General features: G+C 39.8%; 1 protein-coding gene across 2 annotated transcripts in view; it reads left to right on the top strand.

Moving 5' to 3' along the window:
* nbas (NBAS subunit of NRZ tethering complex) overlaps positions 1-22,775 on the top strand; it is a 242,479-nt gene that overhangs the window by 27,943 nt on the left and 191,761 nt on the right. For both annotated transcript variants that reach the window (XM_041187860.1, XM_041187859.1), the window contains exons 13-20: positions 847-910; positions 1,459-1,652; positions 5,743-6,000; positions 10,753-10,878; positions 11,462-11,613; positions 12,498-12,635; positions 16,116-16,194; positions 16,491-16,595. In XM_041187860.1, the coding sequence (XP_041043794.1) occupies positions 847-910; positions 1,459-1,652; positions 5,743-6,000; positions 10,753-10,878; positions 11,462-11,613; positions 12,498-12,635; positions 16,116-16,194; positions 16,491-16,595 (1,116 nt within the window). The remainder of the gene's footprint in view (positions 1-846; positions 911-1,458; positions 1,653-5,742; positions 6,001-10,752; positions 10,879-11,461; positions 11,614-12,497; positions 12,636-16,115; positions 16,195-16,490; positions 16,596-22,775) is intronic.

Genomic DNA, 22,775 nt, shown 5'->3' with positions numbered 1-22,775 from the left:
GAAGGAGGTCATTCAGTCCATCAAGTCCATGCTGACTCTCTTTTTAGAGCAAATGAGTCAAACTTGTTCATAGCACTGTAAGTTGTCTTTCCTCAAGTGCCCATCCAGTTTCCTTCTGAAATCATCGATCGTCTCCGCTTCCAACACTCTTGTGGGTAGCACGTTCCAGCTCATTACCACTCGCTGCATTCTTCCTCACACTGCCCCCTCCCCCCTGCATCTCTTGCTCAAAACCTTAAATCTTTGTCCCCTAGTCCTTGTACAAATCATAACCATAAAATGTTGGAGAGCTTAAAACAAAAATTGAATTTTTTAAAAAATATTTTGTGTCTCTCTTTCTGACTGTCCAGTGCCGTTTTCTATCCTGCACACTGCTATAGCACATTGTAAGTTTCCGTGTCATAATTGAAAAAATTATGTCTTGTGCAGTCCTTTGGATTGCTTGAAGTCCACAATCATCTGGAAAGGAGTTTGGGGAGAAAGAAATATCTAAGTAAATATGTGAAATAATAATCATGAGAGCTTTTTAACCTATTGCCAAATGACCTGGTAAGAACAGTAAGAAAGGGGTACAGTCTGCAATTTTTTTTTGCAGTGCATGTGTGATTTATTTCAGTGCCTGGGCCCTTTTTGGAAACAATTCCATTCTCAGTTTAGGTACAATGGCTATTAAATAGTTCAGTAACTCTTGGGTGTGTGCTTATGTATTTATTACTATACAAAATTATAATCTTCTAAAGCTTTGGTTTCCTTTTCCTGTTTTTATGATTTGTTCCCTGGTATAAAACTTTTCTTGTGTGCACACTTATGTTCGGATCATACAAATATGCCTACTTTGTTTTCTAGGATGGATTTGATGCCATTAATCCTGAATGGGCGAAATCAGTGGAGAAAAGGAAGAAAATAAAAGGTATGAAATGTCCTAAATAATGGAGTAGTTTCTGTGTCTGATTTTTTTGTAGGGATTTATTTTTATTTTGTTTTAAAAAATCGAATTCTGGGAAATCTCTTTTAAACGGATAGCTCACCTTTTCCCGTTTCTTCTCTTGCTGTTTTAAAGTATAGTTTGAGCATACTGCATTCAACCAAAAGAAAACCCATGCACAAATTCTTTGTTTAAGCAATGTGTGTAATTTGAAAGAGGTTGGACAGCAAGATGAAAGGAACTCCAATAAAAGAGTGCAGTAGGATCCAAATATTAATAAACCAAAAAGCAAAATAATTGCAGACGCTGGAAATCTGAAATAAAAAGAAAATTCTGGAAGCATTGGCAGGTCAGGCAGCATCTCTTGATGGATTCTGCCTTTGACGCTGCCTTACCTGCTAAGCATTTTCAACATTAAATTTCCTTTGCTTGTACAGGTATTTAGAATATGTTTAATCTTGTCTGACTGGATTACATTGTTGTTGTGTTGAATAATCTTGGAACATCATTTTATATAATTTCTTGTCCTTTAGACAGATCATCATTTTATCCCCTGTGTGATGTAAACTGGTGGGCTGACAATGCAGTCATTCTGGCTCGCTGTTCTGGTGCTTTAACTGTATCATCTGTGAGGACATTGAAAAACCTACTTGGTCAGTCTTGTGAATGGTTTGAGCCTTCACCTCAAGTCAGCGCTGCCCATGATGGAAGCTTTATGAGTTTAGAGGTACTGAATGTGAAACTTCTTGTGCTAGATTAAATGCCCATTCTCACTGAAAATTGTAGGTTTACAATTAATAACTTGTATGTTTTGCAGTTTTAACTTACACATCTTTGATCACATTTTTAGCATATTTGAGGTTTGTATATTGTCAACACATCTAATTTTACCTCCCCATCTTACTCAAGACATAAACATAGTGCAACAAAAAAAAATTACAGTTCACACCCTTTGACATGAAAATAATAGCATTCTCTCGCAGCGGTTCTTTCTTCATTCCTCCAACATCCATTTTCATTGAGACGGAAAGGATCAGTGAAGCCCATTTCAAGAAGACTAAAAATGTCAAAGATGGGGAAAGATTCATTGATCCTGTCCATCTAACACACTTAACTCTGCTGGCTGAGTGTCTAGTTATATCTTGAATTATCCACTTTATCCCAATGCTGCGGATCCCATGTCTCTTCATTGTCTCAGTGTTGATTCAATGCCTCCAATGTATGCCTCTGATGGTCATTTTTAATTTCTATAAACAGCGCTTTTGCATTTGTTGGTATTAAAATCCTGCTTTTTCTAATCTTGTTGACTTACACTGATTTGCTGTTCACCAACATGTTGAATGATCCTTGTCCTTATTTACAAATTCCTTCACAACTTAACACTATCCAACCTTCTTGATGATTTCAGGTCATGTATGCTCTTTGGTCTTCTGAGTCTGGCCTTATCAACAATGATGTTTCACCATTACAGATGTCTTGGCTGTGCTCTCTGGATCCCTTTTAACCCTTGTTAAAGACTTCTACTTGCCCTTTCCCTCATTTAAAATCCTCCTTAATATCCATCTGTTTGATCAATCCTTTGAGCACCTGTTAATTACCACCAAAATCATAAGAAATAGAGGCAGGAGTAAGCCATTCAGCCCATTGAGCCTGCTCCACCATTCAGTAAAATCATGGCTGACATGATTGTGGACTTAACTCCACTTTCCTGCCTGTCCCCCAGAACCCTTGACTCCCTTATAGATCAAAAATCCATCTAACCCAGTCTTGAATATATTCAATGACCCAGCCTCCATTGCTCTCTGGAAGAGAATTCTAAAGACTAATGACCCCCACAGAAAATAAATTCATCCTCATATTTGTATTAAATGGGAAAAGCTTTACTTTTAAACTGTGCTCCCTAGTCCTAGAATCCGCCAGGAGGGGAAACATCCTCTCAATTGTCAAGCCCCCTCAGAAACTTCTGTGCTTCAATAAGAGCACCTTTCATTCTTCTAAACTCCAATGAATATAGGCTCAACCTGCTCAACCTTTCCTTATAAGACAACCCCTTCATCCTAGAAATAATCTTAGTGTACCTTCTCTAAACTGCTTCCAATGCACACATGTCCCTCCTTAAGTACAGAGACCAAAACTGTACATGGTGCCCTGTACAGTTGTAGCAAGATGTCATTGAAGAGATATTATGTGTATAATGTGTTGGAAATTATGTTTGAATTGGAATTGTAGTAAGGTCTGTGTCTAAGGGCAGGATCTTCCGGGTCGGCGAAGATGACTGGACATTAGCTTATCTCTTGAAACTGTGTAAATCACACAAACTCAAAGCTCCTTTGTGTGCATTGTTCATCTGCTTACCCTCAGCTGTCAATATGTTTAACATCCATGGCTGCTTGGAGATTTGAAGTGTTCTTCAGTAAATTCTTACAGTGTTCTCTTTTAGCATTTTTATGGCCTGGTCGTCGACGCATAAAATGAGACAGGATGATATCGGGTGGAACTCCCGGCGTCACCCCGCATCATTTCCATTTTCAGGTGGGAAGGGGCGCAGCCAAGTCAGCTGTGTGCCCGCCGACCTGTCAACGGTCTATTAAAGCCATTGAAAAACTAATTAAGGTCATTAATAGACCTGCCCACTCAACCTTAAGGCTGGCGGACAGGCCGGGAGCCCTGGCAGGCTTCGGAAAAAGCATGAAACCTCATCCATGGGCGGGATGAGGTTTCATGAGGGTATTCAAATTGTTATAAAATCTTTCAATAAAAGCTATGGACATGTCCCAGTTCATGTGACAGTGTCGCATGAGGGGACATGTCAGGTAAATGTTTTTATCATTTGTATTACAAATTTTAAATTGGAGCCGATCTCCCTGAGGCAGCACTTAGCCTCGGAGATCTGTGCGCTCTTTCGTGTACATGCGCAGAAGAGGGCACTCCCAACTGAGGGAACCCCCCCCCACCTGCACAGGGAGTGCACAACGCTTTCGAGTGGACGTCACGCTGGGCGGGCCTTAATTGACCCACCCACGTAAAATGGTGGCACGCCCCCAATTGGGGGCGCCATTGGAGGTGCACCCGCTCCCGCACTCCCCCCCCCCGCCTGATTGTATTATGATTTTCTAAATGTCCTGCAGCTATCTCCTTAATAATTGACTCTAGCATTTTCCCAATGAAGATGTTAGACTAACTAGACTATGGTTTCCTGCTTTCTGTATCTGTCCTTTCTCGAATACTGGTGCTAAATTTGTGGTTTTCCAATCCGCTGGGACTTTTTCAGAATCTAGTGAATTTTGGAAGATTATGACCAATGCACCCAATATCTATGTAGCCGTTTCCTTTAAGACCCTAGGATGCGGGGCATCAGGTCCAGGAGACTTGTCAACCTTTAATCCCATTGGTTTTCCTCGTGATTGTAATTGTTTTAAGTTCCTCCCTCCCTTTTCCCCTTTTTTTTACCGTTCTTGGGATGCGTTTTGTGTCTGTTACTGTGAGAACAGATATAGCATAGTCTACCATTTCCTTGTTTCCCAGTATTAATTCCCCAGTCTCACCCTCTTATGGGTCCAATGCTCACTTTCGCTATCTTCCTTTTTTTTCATATAATTGTAGAAGCCTTTATTATCTTGGTATCCCTTCCTTTCTCCCGTGAAGGTGAAGCCACTTAGGATGTTGTTCTGCGTAATGTTCAATAGAATTGCAAGTTGCTGTTTATGACATTCAACTTATTTATTAGAAGATAAGGGAAATAATACCAACTACTCAACAAATGCTGACAATTTTGATTACTGTGTAAAATTATATGTATTAAATGGAAAAATTATATGTATTTTACGTGGGTGGGCCAATTAAGGCCCGCCCAGTGTGACGTCCACTCGAAAGCGCTGTGCACTCCCTGTGCAGGTGGGGGGGGGATTCCGTCAGTTGGGAGTGCTCTCTTTTGCGCATGTACGCGAAAGAGCGCACAGATCTCCGAGGCTAAGTGCTGCCTCAGGGAGATCAGCTCCAATTTAAAATTTGTAATACAAATGATAAAAACATTTACCTGACATGTCCCCTCATGTGACACTGTCACATGAACTGGGACATGTCCATAGCTTTTATTGAAAGATTTGATAACAATTTGAATACCCTCATGAAACCTCATCCCGCCCATGGATGAGGTTTCATGCTTTTTCCGAAGCCTGCTAGGGCTCCCGGCCTGCCCACCAGCCTTAAGGTTGAGTGGGCAGGTCTATTAATGACCTTAATTAGTTTTTCAATGGCTTTAATAGATTCCATACAGACTGTTTAATATTTATGAAGGATCATAATCTTGTTTCTGAAACTGCTCTGCAATCTGGGATTCCTGGGTATTGTCCCTTCTCTGCTCCTCTGCCCCTTCCTGCATAAATTAACAATTCTTTTTCTCCTTCATATTTGTGCAGGTTTTATTGAAAGGAACTAGAAATTTAAATGAGCAGGAGGCAGGTTTGTCACATAATTGAGGCTATCGCTTTAATTATAATTAATAATGTCATTTTTAAAAAAAATCTGAGGTTAGCAAAACTTGGTGTTCTGTAGCAGAATGTTTGGTTCAATTTCATTGTCAGACCTCAAACTCCTTCCAAACCCAAACTCAAATGACCTATAAATAATAAAAACAGAAAATGCAGGAAAAGCTCTGCAGGTCTGGCACAATCTGTAGCGAGAGAAACAGAGTTAATGTTTCGAGTCCGTGTGACTCTTCTTCAGATCTATAAGTAATGCCTGTACGGCTAATTGCCCTCACAAAAGACGATCATTTGAACCTATAAAAGTCATATTACATTTTTCTTTTCTTTTAGTGTGAAGTAAAGGTAGCTTACAAGAGGCATCGTTTGGAAGCTAATTCATTAGATGATGACGAAGGTGAGGAGGATTCTGACTCGGATGACGAATCCTCTGCCAAAGCTCGATATTTTGGTTATGTGAAGCAGGGCTTGTATTACTTGACAGAAATGGAGCGCTTTGCTCCCCCTCGAAAGCGACCACGAACAATCACTAAAACTTACAGGCTAGTAAGTTTGAGATCTACTACTCCAGAGGAACTCTATCAAAGAAAGGTCAGTACATATTTAGCCTCAGATACTTTTCTCATGCTTAGCGCTGAAAACAATCCAGCAAGAAAATCCTTTTACTTTATTAGACTATTATATGTCTAATGATAACTTGGTGGTTGTAGTGAACCTAGGGGTTGAAAGAAGCCATTGTCAGTGTAGTCAGTTTACTGAATAAATACATTTCCTCATGTAAATTCCTTGACTTTGGACAGCAGCATGTTAAACTTCCTCTCAGACCTTACCCTACACTATGAACTGATGAATGAATGCATTAATTAGATGAATGTAAATGAATGTGCATTAAATGAATGTAGTAATCAGATCTTCCGACAGGGAAATGCTACAGTTTTAGGTCTCCCAATTCCATCTGGCAGGGAAACTCATATGTTTTAACCCATTCCATTTCTCTGCTTCCCACTTTGCGATAAATAATATCAATTCAAAGTATGATATGAAAATAATGGCATAATATGACTTAAAATTTGGGACTGATCTATTATAATTATATATTTCACGTGTCCTCTAATGCTGCATCAGCTTAAGAATCCTCCGGAGGTCCCCAGCATCACAGATGGCAGACTTCAGCCAACTGGATTCACTCCACGTGATATCAAGAAATGGCTGAAGGCACTGGATACTGCAAAGGCTTTGGGCCCTGACAATATTCTAGCAATAGCACTGAAGACTTGTGTTCCAGAACTTGCCATGCCCCTAGCCAAACTGTTCCAGTCTACCTGTAACACTGGCATCTAACCAACAATGTGGGAAATTGCCCAGGTACATCCTGTAGCTGGACACGATGTACAAAGAAAAAGCAGGATAAATCCAGCCCGGCCAATTACCACCCATCAGCCTATTCTTGATCGTCGGTGACATGATGAAAGGGGTCATCAACAGTGCAATCAAGCGGCACTTGCTTAGCAATAACCTGCTCACTGATGCTAAGTTTGGGTTCCACCAGGGTCACTCGGCTGCTGACTTCATTACAGCCTTGGTTCAAACATAGACAAAAAAGCTGAACTCCAGAGGTGACGTGAGGGTGACTGCCCTTGACGTCAAGCAGCATTTGACTGAGTGTAGCATCAAGGAACTGGAGTCAATGGGAATTAGAGGAAACTCTACGCTGGTTGGAGTCATACCTTGCACAAAGGAAGATGGTTATGGTAGCACATCACTGCATGAGTTCCTCAGGGTTCCTTAGGCCCAACCATCTTCAGCTGTCTCATCAATGACATTGCAGAAGGAAGCCATTCGGCCCATCGAGCTTGCACTGGTTCTCTGAAAGAGCATTCTACTTAGTCCCACTCCCCTGCCTTATCCCAGTAACCTTGCACATTCTGTCTCTCTCTCATTGCCATTCTTTCACTATCGTTGGATTAAAACTCTGGAACTCCCTCCCTACAATACTGTAGTTGTACCTACACCAAATGGACTGCAGCGTTTAAAGAAAAAAGCTTACCGCCACCCTCTCAAGTACAATTTGGAATGGGCAGTAAATGCTGGCCTAGTCAGCAATGAATTAAAAAAACTACATTTGGCCTTGATTTCCTGTGTGCAGCACCACAAAAAATCAACTAGCAAATGGATAAAAGTGTAATATAAAGCAAACGACAAATTTACATTGATGTGCAGCGCACAGATACTGATGCTTACTATATGCAAAATAACAGTCGTTTGTTCTACACTAAACCTCTCAATTTCGCCTGGTAATATCTTTTAATTTAATGTGGAGTTTGTATCTTTTGTGATTGCTTCAGGCTAACAACATGATAGAATAGCAAAGTAAATAAGGGTGAGCTCCCAAATTCTGTCAGTGGGAACTCTGGAATTTGCCTGAGAGAATTGTCTTCATATGTCGCTAGAAATGTGTGTGCCTAATCAAAAATTCTAGGCAGCCTATCACCTACCTTCTTGCTGCTGGAACAACCCAGTTGTTAACCAATCTGAAAGTTCCTATTGAAGTCAAGAATAAAATAAACATGGCTTCCATTTAAGATATTAAAATTTTCATGTCTCCTTTATCTATAGCAAATGTCTTAAGTTTTTGGGATTGTTTTATAGCAAACAGATTGGGTTATTTTCTTTAAGTGAGCTTGATTTTTAACTGTGAAGGTAGCATAATGCAAAGACAAGACACTTGATACACCAAGACTGCAGTTTGTTGCAGGTTAATGTTTATGGGTAAAGACCTTATGTCAAAACTGGAAACTAGCCAGGTTGCTTGATGAAACTAAGATGTGGTAAATGGTGCTGGTCAGATATGCAAAATTCTAGTATGAAGGTTAGTTGCTAATGAGTTAAAAGCTTTAAAATTGTATTTTTTTAAATAAGAGTTGAGTAAACAGCTGTAGAGTAGAAAGCAATGATTAAAATCAAGACATTGCAGATTGTACTCTGTTCCTTCGGCTTTCACAAGATCTCAAGAAGTAGGAGCAAGAGTAGACTGTAAGGTGGGTTGAGCCTGTTCTGCTATTCAGTGTGACTATGGCTGATCTTGGGCATCAACTTCACTTTCCCACCCGCTCGCCATATTCCTTGATGCCCTGAGGAACCAAAAATCTATTCAATGATAGTGTGTCCACAATCTCTGGGTTTGAATTTCAAAGGCTCACAGTGAAGATTCACAGATTTGAGTGAAATAATTTCGCCTCACCTCTGTCCTAAATGATCAGCCCCCTTACCTGAGGCTGTGCCCCTGTGTTTAGTTTCCCCAGCCAGCAGAAACAATCTCTTGGCATCTACCCTATTAAGTCCCTTTGGAATTGTGTATGTTTCAATAAGATCACCTCTCATTCTTCTGAACTACAGAGAATATAGGCCCGATTTACTCAGCCTCTCATCACGGGACAGCCCTTTCACCCCAGGCACCAATTTAATGAACTTTTACTGCACTGCCTCCAGTGCAGGTATATCTTTGCTTGAAAATGGAAACCAAAACTGTACATGGTATTCCAGATGTGGTCTAATCAATGCCCTGTACAATTGTAACAAGACTTCCTTTATTCCTGTATTCCGATCCCCTTGCAATAAAGGCTAACATGCCATTTGCCTTCACATCTGAATCTTTCACATTGAATTTAAATAAAAATCGACGTTGGACTTCATTTGAAATTGGCAGCAAACATCTTCAGATTCATTACCCATAGGAATTTCCAACATGATTGCCCCGAAGGGCTAAATCATCACCCATTTTGTGATCATTTTCCGAGGCTTAAAATTCTGATAACCTGTTCAAAAATCCATTATTGCATATATGAAATAAAGATAGTAATGCACCTGCTTTACTCCTGTCTGTTTTACATAAACACTATGGAGTAAGGTTAGGAATAGTGATTTCTGTGGAGAAATAACATTTCCCATTTTATTTCATAAGTTTCCTCATCCATAGACTTGGGAGAGTTGTTGCATTTATTCAAGGGCCCTTCTAATCAAGCAAGTTATCACGATTGGAACTTTTATTAAGACCACAATGTAAGATTTTGCTGTTCAACGCATGAAGGAATTCATGTTATTGAGACCTATATCACTTACAAAATCATAGTACCCCAGATTTTGTACATCCTTTTCATTGAAGTCTGTAGTGACTTCCAAATATGTTATCCCCATTTCATTTTTCTCACTTATTGCATCTGGTTGATTCTTTCAGAATCAATTTGAATTATATTACTAGAACACATTTGCTTGCAGTCCTCCTGAGACAGTCATACACCCAGAGGTGGATGGTTTGTTATTTGATATGTGAAATTGACAAATTATTGTAAAGAAATCATTTTAATACATGTTCATGGGTATTGCACACCAATGATTTTGTTAAATCTTTAGTCTACTGTATGATCTGTTAAGAATTAAATGACTTGTGCAAATTATATATATGAATATATATATATGTATATATACATTTTTAATATATATTATATAAATCAATGTCATACATACAATTTAGTAAGGGACACATGGGTGCACACTTGTTTGTTTCCATGCCTTCAAGAAAGTTCAAATTTGAGCATCCTGTACAAATTTATGGGTGTGCAACAGTGCCCATTTTGAAATGGGTTTGTGTGTACTCTTCCAAAGTAACATTGAAACACTTTTCCGAGGCAATATAGGGAAGGCTCTGATTATCTGTCCATCTCCTTCCTTACCTGAGGGTGCTTATTTTTGATACATCCAATACAAATTAAATTAATGTTGTATTTCTCTCAGTGCTACCTTCCTTCACCTTACACATGAAGATTCAAGTTTCTTTAAAATAACACATTTTTTCTGATGATTCTTACCCATTTCCCATAACACCGGTTTTGTCATATAACACTGGTGATCCCCTTCTTCCAGGCTTTAACTTACTAAGCTACTAAGAATGTAAAAAGCTGACTGTGCGAATTCACCCTTTCCCCTCCAACGTTGTAACACCTTGTCCTTGCTTGATGCTTCCCCATGTTGGTGGAATGAGTCATTAGCAGTAACTCATAACTCAATACTCTGTAGTGCAGTAAGTTGTAAGCAAACTGTTGTGCCATTGAAAAGTCATTTGAATGAGTGACTTTAGTTGGGGCTTCTAGACAAACAGATCTTAGCCTTCAGAAAATAAGTTAATACATTCTAAAGCATGTTTTTTAAAATTTGGAAAGTAGCACAGAAAGGAATGAAATGGGCAAGTATGAATGGTTTTATTCAACAGCTTAAGTTTCTTAAATTTTGTTACGAGAATATGTATTGTCAGTATTTTAAAGTATTTTGTTAAACGATCTATTTCAGATTGATAATGAAGAATATGGTGAAGCATTGGCTCTTGCACAAGCCTATGACCTTGACAGTGACCTGGTGTATCAAAGACAATGGAGAAAATCTCCTGTTAATATAGCTTCTATTCAGGACTACCTGGTATGTTTATGCATAGTCTTAAATGGCTAGCAATAGATTGTTACTATTCTCAATGCTGCAAATTATTTTTAGATTTAATCATCTTGTTTATGGAATTTTAGCAACAAGACTGGGTTATTTTGCTCAGTAAGCTTGTCCTGTTTTGCTTGATCTCAATCCTGCCTTTTCAGCTTATTCATGGCTGCATTTTTTTCTTCTGAAATATATCTTGAAGGAAACCATTTAGGCCGATTCAATGATATTACCATATAACTTGCTTCATATAATTAGCTTTTGTTTGAAAGAATTCTGCCTGAATTCCCTTCTTAGATCCTTCTTGCCTTCTAATAAAGAGGAATCCATATTTAGAAACCACTACTTTAGGTAATTACTGCTCTTTCTTATAAGACCCCTGTAGGAATTGATTCAAACCTCAAATCTTTTGTCCTCTTCCTTCCACTTCTGAATTGTTTTTCTTCTGTTTATCGTTGGTTGTTCTCAGATTGAGTATTTTCTCGCTTCCTTTTTGGTGGCTTCTTCTCTTCATTGAATTAATTAATGCACCTGATATTTATTTAAACTATTTTCACTTGTCTTTCCACAGAGTAAAATTAAGAAACGTTCATGGGTGTTGCATGAATGTGTGGAGAGAGTGCCTGAAAATGTTGATGCGGCCAGAGAACTGCTTCAATATGGATTGAAAGGAACTGACCTGGAAGCACTTATAGCTATCGGAAAAAGAGAAGATGGTGGCAGGTTTGTTATCCATTTTAAGAAATGTATAACTTCACCCCGCCCTGCCCCCCCCAATCCATATATTTCATAGCAGTACATTTTCCAGGAAGCTATTGCTACTTGTATGTTCTGAACAGTAATTTGTACTTTTTTATTTCCCAGCAACAGCAGGTAAAAATGTCTACTCCTTCCAGATGCAATTATTTCAGCTATGGAAAAAAAATTAGGCAGGGCTTTCAACTGGACACTTCCTTTTTCAGACTAGTTAGAACTATTCTCTCTTTTCCAATTTTTTTCTTCATATTTTGTTTTTCTGGGACAAGACTTTAGATTTACTGTGCTTTATATACACATAAAATACTGTGGATACTGGAAATCTATTCCATATTCAGCAGGTCAGGAAGCATCTGTGGAGAGAGAAATCAAATTGCTGTTTCAGCTCTGTGACCTTTTATCAGAACTCAATTTTCTGTTTTATTATTGTACTTTACATTTCCTGATTTACTTTAATTTATTTTAAACAGTTTGTTTTTACTAAAAGTTTTTTTTCACCAGTAAATATGTTGCTTTGCTCAAAACAGCATAAAAAGAACTTGAGATACAGAGGCATAACCTTTCAAAGATTCACTTCAATTATTTGAATTTTATGCCGATTGAAAATGTCATGGATATCTTTACAACACCTATAAAATCTACCGCAGTTTACTGCAACCTCCAGAAAATGTAGGTCACTGGGGCAATAATTTTACACAATGTAATAAAACCTCTATTGAACAAGCACATTAATCTTTCACCTTGCAGAATTGTTGCAGTTCATTCCAGAAGTAGTAGATTTATAATCATATGTATTACAATTTGAAGCAGCCTACAGCTCTTTGGACAATTATTCACTTTCATTTTAACAGATTCATTTTGCCTGGAGACGTCGACATTGATGATATTCCCTATGAGGAATATGTGTCGCCAGTTGAAGAGATGCAGAGGAGAAAAGAAAAAGAGACAGCAAAGAGACAGGAGCTGCTCCAACTGGTGGATTTTTCCATGTAAGTAATAATAGTTACTTCATAGCATACAATTATAAGCAGAACCACTGTGTGTTCTAAAATGTTATAAGCGCATGTTATGTACCATGTGCCATAATTTGACATCTTGGGCTTGAGTTTCATCCTCAAGATAGATTGTGGGAGTCGGGAAATTTCCTGACTTGGATCCCCATCTTGGGAGAAAGTGCCTGCCACGGGATTTCTGGGACTTAGTCGCAGTAACGATAAAAACATTAAGGTACTCCAGCCCTCACACCCCCACCCCCCCAACACACTCCCATGCCTCATTCATGCCATCTCATGCCCTCCATGTCAAGCTATGCCCCTCCACCCACCCACCCCCATTAAATATTAATAAAAGTCTATGAATTGCTTTCATTGCAGCCCAATAAAAGTGTCAGTCATCCAAACCTTTTAAAGTATCAATAGTAGAAACCACAAGCAGATCTCTTAACCTTATGTAAATAAACATTGTGAAATTGACAGAAAAGTTCAAAGATCTAGAACTATCAATCAAGTGGTGTTTTCCCTGGGGCACAGCTGTTTAAGCACTCTAATGAATGTCTGGGCTCTCAGCCAAGCCTCATTATGCATTCTTACAATTTTTATGAATGAATGACTCTTTTGATTTTGTTAACAAATGAAAGAGGAGCAGGAATAGACCATATGGCCTGTCGAGCTTGCTCCGTCTTTCAGTATGAACATTTCCTGTCCGCTTCTCATACCCCTTGATTCCCTGAGAGACCAAAAACCTGTCTATCAAGCCTTAAATGCATTCACCCATGGAGCTTCACAACCCTCTGAGTTAGATAATTCCAAAGATTCACTATCTTTAGAGTGAAGTAAATTCTCTTCATCTCAATCCTAAATGATTGGCCCCTTATCCTGAGACTGTGCCCAATGTTTTAGTTTCCCCGACCAGTGGAAACAATCAGCATCAACTCTGTCAAGTGCTTTAGAATCTTGTATATTTCCATGAGATCGCTTTTCATTCTTTTAAACTCCAATGACTTTAATCTCAATTTACAAAGCTTCTTATCATAGGTAAATCCCCTCATCCCAGGAACTAATTTAGTGAAACTTTGCTGTACTGCTTCAAATACAAGTATATCCTTCCTTAAATATGGAGACCAAAACTGCATATAGTATTCCAGATGTGGTCTCAACAAAGCCCTGTGCAATTGTAGAAAGAATTCTTTATTCCTGTACTCCAATCCCCTTGCAATAAAGGCTAACATGTCATTTGCCTTCCTGATTGCTTGGTGTACCTTCATGCTAAATTTCTGCATTCCTTATACAAGCACAACCAAGCCTCTTTGAATATCAAAGACTATAATTATTACATTGAACATTAAAGACTATAATTATTATTAAACGTACTTGCTTCATTGCACCTGTCGCTCTTTCACCTGCAATTTTATAGTTGTGTGACAGTTTACTAATGATCACTGAATTTTGGCATTTTTATATTTCACGTAGCTCTTCATTGTTTATTAACCAAAATAACCTTCAAATACATGAAAATGTACGCATCCCTGTTCATGACAAGGCAATATAATTTTGAAAATGTCAAGGAAAGTACTATTATACACATAAGATGTTGTAAATATCTACAACTTGGTTTATGTGCTTTAAAATATAATTTCTAGTTTTAGGAGTACAAATTTTAAGTTGTAAGTTAATAGGTTAAATGTAAATAAATGGGTGCATCTGGCTATGCAACTGATAAGCAACTCTGGAGTGAATGCAACTCAAACTTGGAGTTTGTTACAATTAAAAGGTTGGGGTCATGTTGACTTAAGAGGTTAACAGCTACAAAGGTAAAATCATAAAACACCAGGTTGGCTTACTTAGCTAAAGAACTGGAGACATGACATCTGCAATCCTTGCAGTAAGGACAATCCAGGGAGATGTTTTTGTTTGGGGAGTTGGAGTTAAATTAGTTTAAAAGCATTTTGTAAACCTTGCAGGGATATAAAATCCTTCCTTTTTTCAGATCAAAGAAGGAATATTAAATGAGGGACATTAAACCTAATGGTCTGTCATCCCAGAGCATGCAATGTCATCATGGAGAAGTGTGTAACTTAGGGAGATTCTCTGGTTTCAATTTATCTGGGTGTTTGCTGAGGGAGTTTTTTTAGTTGCAGCTTGTACTTGTAGTGTCCAGTTTGCAGGCCACTGAGAGAAGATAGACGTAGGAAATGACAGTTGTGTTAGTTCAAGGCAGAAATGAGACTCAGCCTGAAATAGGGTGAGGGCGTGCAGGTGTGGGGTTAGCCCTGTGCTTTGCTGCTGTCAACTGGCTGAGAGAGGGGCTAGACCATCATTTGGATGTGGAGTTGAGAGAATGTTGACCACTGCTCAAGAGTTTTGGGGAGAGGGCTAGGCACGACCAGTCAAAACCGGGACACATTGAAAAGCTTTGGGAAGGCAGGGCTCCATGATGATTGACATTTTGGACAACCAATGGCAGCAGTCTGGGGGGGGGGGGGGCGCAGTTGCAGGTAAGAGGTCATGTGATCTCCCCTCCCAGAATATATCTAGCCAGAGTTGACAACCATAAAGGGGCTGAGGCATCCACAGTCAAGAGGTAATGAATGAAAGCCTGACCTCTTAGAATAGCTGAGATTGAAGAGAATTGAAATACAGTAGTTGCAAAGGACTGTGATATACTTATTGGTGGCCTCTATTGAAGTAAGAATGAAATAAGGAGTAAAACTGAGTACATAACATATGTAGTTTTGACTCATATACAGTAAAATCTTTATTATCTGGCATGCTCCAGGAATGGGTGGTGCCGGTTAATCAACAATTCTGGTTAATGGAGCATTACATGGACACAAGACAAGGTGCTGCTCTGTCTTTGCGGTGTTGAAGGAAGAGGGGAAGCAGTTGGGCATTGCGGGGCATTGCAGTAAAACCACCACAACTGAAGACCCAATGATACTATAAATGATACCACGACCTTTAGACCACCTTTTAAAAAAAAATCAAGCTGTGTTACTTGTATATCTTTGTTCAGGCACAGTGACCAAAATTGGCTCAGTCACTTAATAATTTCAGTGTAAAGCTTAAGAACAACTGCTGCAGATTTACAATCTACTGTTATTATTATTAGTAACTTTTAAAGAATGCATTGTCTGGACACTTAAAGTGACTGTCTTTAAAAAAAAAAGTGTTGTCAGGTTACTAGAGAATTCTGGTTGGTACAGTGCTGAATAACACAAAGCTTGCAATAGTTAAGTTAATAGTGCTTGTTTTGTTTAAGTCTTCTATATACATTAAAGTCTGTTTTTGTTTAAGAAGTCAAATCTTGAGGTGCAGTTCTGTTGGTTAATTGGTTTGGATTTCTCTTTAAATGTTAATTGTCCCTATCCGTATCATAACAAAGATGAAGTGCACAGAAATTTATTTGCAGTTATTGATCATAAGATTAATTATAATTTTTGGACATCTAATGCATCCTGTTCATTTTTACAGGCTGACATTAGAACAGAAAGAGCTTTGTCGCTGTAGATTGAAACTGTTAACCTACTTAAATCGCCTAGCAACATATGAGGTATGAAAATCAATTAGCTTTCTTCACATAGACTATGAAGTTTATCTTGATAATGTAGATCTTCTCCCTTATTTGAGAGTACAAAAAGATTGTTTTTTTTATAATATACCTGACTTCTATGAGGGAGTTGTAACAAATGCTCATTGATTCAAAGTTTATTGTGGCTCATTATTATGATGGGTTGATGCCATTACTTGGGAGGTACTAGTATTTGAAAATTCTAATAAGTGATTAGTACAACAACTTTAGTGTTGTATTGTTTTGAATGGGTACAATTGCTTTTATTCTATTTATAGGAAATCCTTGGAGGGCCCCATGCTGCTGAACGAAGATATGATTCAGAATTCTTCAAAAAATTTAGAAGCCAGAACATTGTATTATCAGCAAGAACGTATGCAAGGGTGAGGTGCATGTTTGAAAACACAACCATCAAGTCATCACCTAACATTAATCATGTTCAAGGAATAAATTTGATCTTATTTATGTCCGATGCAGAAGTCATAAACGACTCGTATTTATATGTTGCTTGTACCAGGGACCAAAGACATTGGCTTTGATCTTCCCATATTTAGTTGGAGAGAATTTTTGCTCATACATAGTGAATGTTGGATAAATAGTCTGATAGTTTAGAGACAGAGGAGGAGCCTGGAGAGGTGATGGTGAGGTAAAGCTTGGTTTTGTCACCATACCTGTGGAAACTGATGCTGTGTCAGTGAGGGATAGCATATAGATGAGAATTAGGAGGGGGCCGAGCATAAATAGCTAGATCCATGGGGGACAGCAGAGGTAAAGAGTTTATTTGTCTGAGTTTAACTTGAAGAAGCACTAATGCATTTGTGCATTAATTTTATTTTAATATTCCTTAAAAATAGTTAGCAAATGCTGGTAATGCATCTGGATTGCCAAATGTAAAGTATTTTTCTTTTCATTATCAGACCCTGTCAGGTACAGCACAGTGGGGTTATGTTACTGGCTGGGTAATCTAGAGGCCTAGACTAGCAATCCAGAGAACATATGTAAGTCTGAATTCCACTGTGGCAGTATGAGAATTTAAATTGTGTTTAAACAATCTGGAAATAAAAAGCTAGTATCAGTAAAAGTGACCATGAAGCTGTCAGATGGATATAAAAAATGAGCTGGTTCATTAATGTTCTTTCGGGAAGAAAACCTGCTCCCCTACCTGGTCTGGCTGATTTGTGACTCCAATCCCGTACCAGTGTGGTTGATTCTTAACTGCTCTCATAAATGGTCTAGCAAACCACTCAGGTGCATCAAACTGATAGAAAGAATAACAAGCAGTTAATAACAAGATGGACTACACTTCTGGCATCACATCCGCAGGACAAAAGACACAGTCAACCCTGTAAAGTACTCCTCACTCTCATCTGGGGATTGGTGCCAAATTTGTGAGAGCTGGATGATGGACTAGCAAAGCAACATCTGACATAGTGATAGTCACTTTCAGTCAACCCCCAAACTCCTCCATCAACATCCCTGAATATGTCCTTTCCCATGGGTAGGATAGACTCACCAGTAAGGGTACAGTGTTACACAATTGCGCGGGGTGGCCTGGGTAATATACAATATTGACTTCATATCATGTAATATCTCTTAGCTTTGGGTCAAACATGGACCAACATACCTCATGCTGCTGACTATTGAATACCTCTCCCGCAGCTGATGAATCAGCACTCTTGTACATTTTACATCATTTGGAAGAAGCACCAAAGGTAGCAAGGGCACAGATTGTACCTGTGGGGTGGGTAGGGGGCGGGGACGGCAGGATTTGAGGGTGGGGAGCAGCATGGTGGTGCAGCGGGGGAGGTGGGGGACGCTGTGGGTGGAGGACTTCAGGTCCATTATCAAAAGGAACTCTGGGGCATTGCCATTAATACTGGTTGAGTCCTGAAAGGCTTAGCTACTAGACTGGGCTTTCACGAGGTGATGAGTGAGCCAACACAAGGGTATAACCTTTATTAAGAACAAAAGGAATCAGAGTAGGTTTTTCGGCCCCTCAAGCCTGTCTCGCCATTCAATAAGGTCATGGCTGATCTGCCCCAGGCCTCAACTCCTCTTTCGTGCCAGCTCCTCATAGCCCTCAACTCCCCGATATTTCAAAAATCTATCTACCTTCTCTTTTAATATTCTCAGTGATCTAGCCTCCACAACTCTCTGGGGTAGAGAATTCCAGACATTGACTATCCTCTGAGAGAAGAAATTCCTTCGCATCTCAGTTTTAAATGAGCATCCCCGTATTCTGTAACTATGTACCCTAGTTTGAGATTCCCCCACTAGTGGAAACATCTCGACACCTACCCTGTCAAGCCCCCTCAGAACCTTGTACATTTCAGTAAGATGACCCCTCATTCTTCTAAACTCTAATGAATAAAGGCCGAACATGTTTAGCCATTTTTAATAAGTCAGCCCCTTCATCCCAGGAATCAGCCTAGTGAATCTCTTTTGAACTGCCTCCAATGCAGTATACCCTTTCTTAAATACAGGAATGAAAACTGTACACAGTACTCAGGTGCAGCTTCGCCAACACCCTGTACATTTGTAACAAGACTTCCCTGTTTTTAAACTCCAATCCCCTAGCAATACAGGCCAAAATTCCATTTGCCACCTTAATTACTTGCTGCATCTGCATGCTAACTTTTTGTATTTCATGCACAAGAGCACCCAGATCCCTCTGTGCTGCACTGTTTTGGAGTCTCTCTCCATTTAATTAATAGTCTGCCTTTTGATTCTTTCTATCAAACTGCATGACCTCACACTTTCCTATGTTAAACTCCATCTGCCAAGTTTTTGCCCACTCATCAATCCTGCTATATCCCCTTGCAGATTCCTTATGTCCTCATCACAACATCCCGTCCCACCTATTTTTGTATCATCAGCAAATTTGGATACATTACACTCTGCCCCCTCCTCCAAGTCATTAATTTGGATAGTTAAATAATTGAGGCCCTAGGAGTGATCCTTGTGGCACTCCACTAGTTACATCTTTCCTATTTCCACGCAAATTGGTTCCTCATCATGATCTATTGCACCTATATCACTAACCACCACCGCACTGATACTTTCCTTTATTAACAAAGCTACCCCACCTCCTTTTCCTTTTTGCTTTTTTTCTGGAATATCGACTACCCTGGAAAATTGAGTTCCCAGTCTTGGTCACCCTGCAACCATGGCTCTGTAATAGCTATCAATTCATATTCATTTATTTCTATTTGTGCCATCAATTCATCTACCTTGTTACAAATGCTGTGTGCATTTAGATAAAGAGCCTTATGCTTTGACTTTTTACCATTATTACTCATTCTGGTACTAATTTCTGCTGCACTCTTCTGCTTATATTTTCCGCCCATTTCTGTCACACTTTGATTATCATTCGTCTCTTTACCACCCTGCACCTCTGCTCTTTCGTTTCTTGATTTTTTTAAACTTCCCTTCCATTGAATCCTCTCCCTTACTAATTAGTTTAAAGCCCTATCTACAACCCTAGTTATATGATTCGCCAGGACACTGGCCCCAACATGGTTCAAATGAAGTCTGTCCCAATGGAACAGCTCTCTCCTTCCTCAGTACGGTTGCCAGTGCCCCATGAATCAGAACCCATTTCTCCCACCTCAATCTTTGAGCTACGCATTTACCTCGCTAATCTTATTTACCCCACACCGATTTGCACATGGCTCTGGTAGTAATCCGGAGATGATTATGTTTATGGTTCTGCTTTTTAATTTAGCCCTGTGTTGCTCGTAGCGCCTCAGCAGAACCTCTTTCCTAGTCTTACCTGTGTCGTTGGTACCTACGTGGACCATGACAACTGCATCCTTCCCCTCCCACTCTAAGTTCCTCCCCAGCCCAGAAGAGATGTCCTTAACCTTGGCAACACAGCCTTCGGGACTCTCGGTCTTTGCTGCAGAGAACAGTATTTATTCCCCTAACGTTGCTATCCTCTATTACTACTACATTTTTCTTTTCTCTCCGCACTTGAATGGCTCTCTGTACCACGGTGCTGTGGTCAGTTTGCTCATCCTCCCTGCAATTTGTGCCCTCGTCCACACCGGTAGTAAGAACCTTGTAGCTATTGGACGAGCGCACTGGCTGAGGCTCCTCCAGAGCTAAATTCGGGATCTCCATACCTGCCTCACTTGCAGTCAAACCCTCCTGTCCCTGACCATGCTCCAAATTTAATTAATCTAAGGGGTGTGACTGTCTGCTGAAACACAGTGTCCATGTAACCCTGCCCCTCCCTGATGTGTTGCAGTGTCTGCAGCCTGGATTCCAGCTCATCAACTTTGAGCCAAAGCTCCTTAAGCAGCCGGCACTTTCTGCAGACATGGTCACCGTGGATAGCACCAGTGTCCACCAGCACCCAGATCCTACAGCCACAGCACATCACCTACTCAGCCATCTCTATTCTATTTAATTAATTAATTTGAATGTTGAATATTTTAGAAGTGAATTTCTTAACTGTACCCTTCAGCTGTAATAATGCCTCCTGATTTACACCACCTGGCCAATCAAAAGAGAGAGAAAAGACACCCATCAATCACCTATCTGTTTTCCCGTGATGTCACACTTTGGCTCTGACAGGAAGAAACAAGTTGAAGAGGCTCTCTGCCACCGGTTTTTATCTCCCACTGCTGCTGCCCTTCTCACGCATGCCTGGTCTCCTTATGGGCTTTCTGTCTCTGAACTTTGCGCTGCTTTATGGGCTGTCTCTCTCTGAACTCCCAGTGCTTCATGGACTCTCTCTCTCTCTCTCTCTCCGAACTCCTGGCTATTCAAGGGCTATCTCTCCCTCCAAATTCCCGCTGCTTTATGGGCTCTCTGTCTCCAAACCTCCAAACTCCTGCTGCTTCATGGGCTTTCTCTCTCTCTCATCAAACACCTGCTGCTTTATGGACTCTCTCCTTCCGAACTCCCTGCTGCTTCATGGGCTCTCTCTCTCTCTCCAAACTCCTGCTTTATGGGCTCTCTCTCTCACCAAACTCCCGCTGCCTTATGGGCTCTTTCACTCTCTGAACATGCGCTTTCTCCAAACTCCCACTGCTTTATGGGTTCTCTCTCTCCAAACTCCAGCTGCTTTATGGGCTCTCTCACTCTCCAAACTTCCTCTGCTTTATAGACTCTCTCTCTTTCTGAACTCTGCACTACTTATTTGGCCTCATCTCACCAATCTACCTGTCACAGGTGCAGTTGTCTCTTGGACCACACAGTCGTTTGGAGACCAAGTCCCAGCTTCACACTGAGGACACCCGCCACTATTTTTGTGTGACCTGACCACCATGATCGATTAAGAATAAACCTAGCAGTTTAAAAATGGGGTATCCATGAGGCACTGTCAGCCACCAGCGGCTGTAAAATTGTAAACCCACCACGATCTGTAACTACATGGCTTGATGCATCCCTCACTGCTCTTGTACAAACCAACGAGCCACATGACTAACCATGCTTCACGTGGAGTGTAGGAAAGCATCACTTCAGCACGGGTTCGGACAGATGGGGCCTAGAGATAATAAGAAATGAGGAATTGTTAGGAAATTGTATTGTCAGCGATTGAGGTGGAGCGGCCTCACCTACTGGTGATGTTGAAGGATTGCCATGGATATGGGAGGGAGGGTTACATGGAAAGTCATGCATAAAATCAAAAATACAGATGAGCAATTTTGGTAAAGGTTGAAATCAAAAGGATTAATAATTTCTCAGTTCAAAGACCGAATGAGCAAAATAGAGAGTTCAGATCAGGAGACATTGGGTGACGATACATGATTGTATTGAAAGAGAGGTGAGATGAATTCTGATTCTTTCTATAACCTCGTACAGGTAAACATATTCAGGATCTCATAGTAATAGTTGGTGATGAGAGAACTCCAGGGTATGTGGTGCTTCTGTTTAAAGCACAAGGCATTCTTTCTCATGTTTAACATTATCATTATTATTAGTTTTATCATTTCAGCTACAGGGTAAGAAAGTGTATATTTTTTCTTGTCTGCAGCACAGTTCACAGAAATTGTTCGCATCTTTCAATCACCAGTTGACATGGTGCTTGAGGTTATTTTCTGAAATACCTGAAAAGTCAATATGGGAGAATTTCATTAAGTTTCATCAAGAGTTCTGGAAAATAGACTTAACATATTGATAAAACACAATAAGAAGGTGGTTTTCTTTCTGCAGAAGATGCTTTGTTTTTCAATTGTAGCACATCCTCGACTTTTGCTTAAGTACAATATGTAAAATTATAACTTTATTCTTGTTGGTTTCAGCCTATAGCAATGGCTATGACATTAACTATCTTTCCAATGCTGCTGGTACAGGTTAATGAGCAAGCAACCTGATTTGAAACTTGTCCACTGTGGAGGCCATATTTAACTTAGCATCTGGAACTAGATATTTTAAGCTTGTGTATTTTTCCTGGCTTATGGAGCAATAGATCAGTGTTACTGAATTATAAAGCAAAATCGGATATTCATATTGGCTTAGGACCACATCTTACCCATGCAAATTTTCTAAGAAACCCATATTTCTAAGTGATGTGGATATTATATTATAATCATGTCCATTGTATTTGTTCTATT

This window comes from Carcharodon carcharias, chromosome 5, assembly GCF_017639515.1.
Source record: "Carcharodon carcharias isolate sCarCar2 chromosome 5, sCarCar2.pri, whole genome shotgun sequence".
Lineage (NCBI taxonomy): Eukaryota > Metazoa > Chordata > Chondrichthyes > Lamniformes > Lamnidae > Carcharodon > Carcharodon carcharias.
The sequence above is the reverse complement of the archived record's forward strand: the minus strand, read 5'-3'. Positions and strand labels throughout refer to the sequence as shown.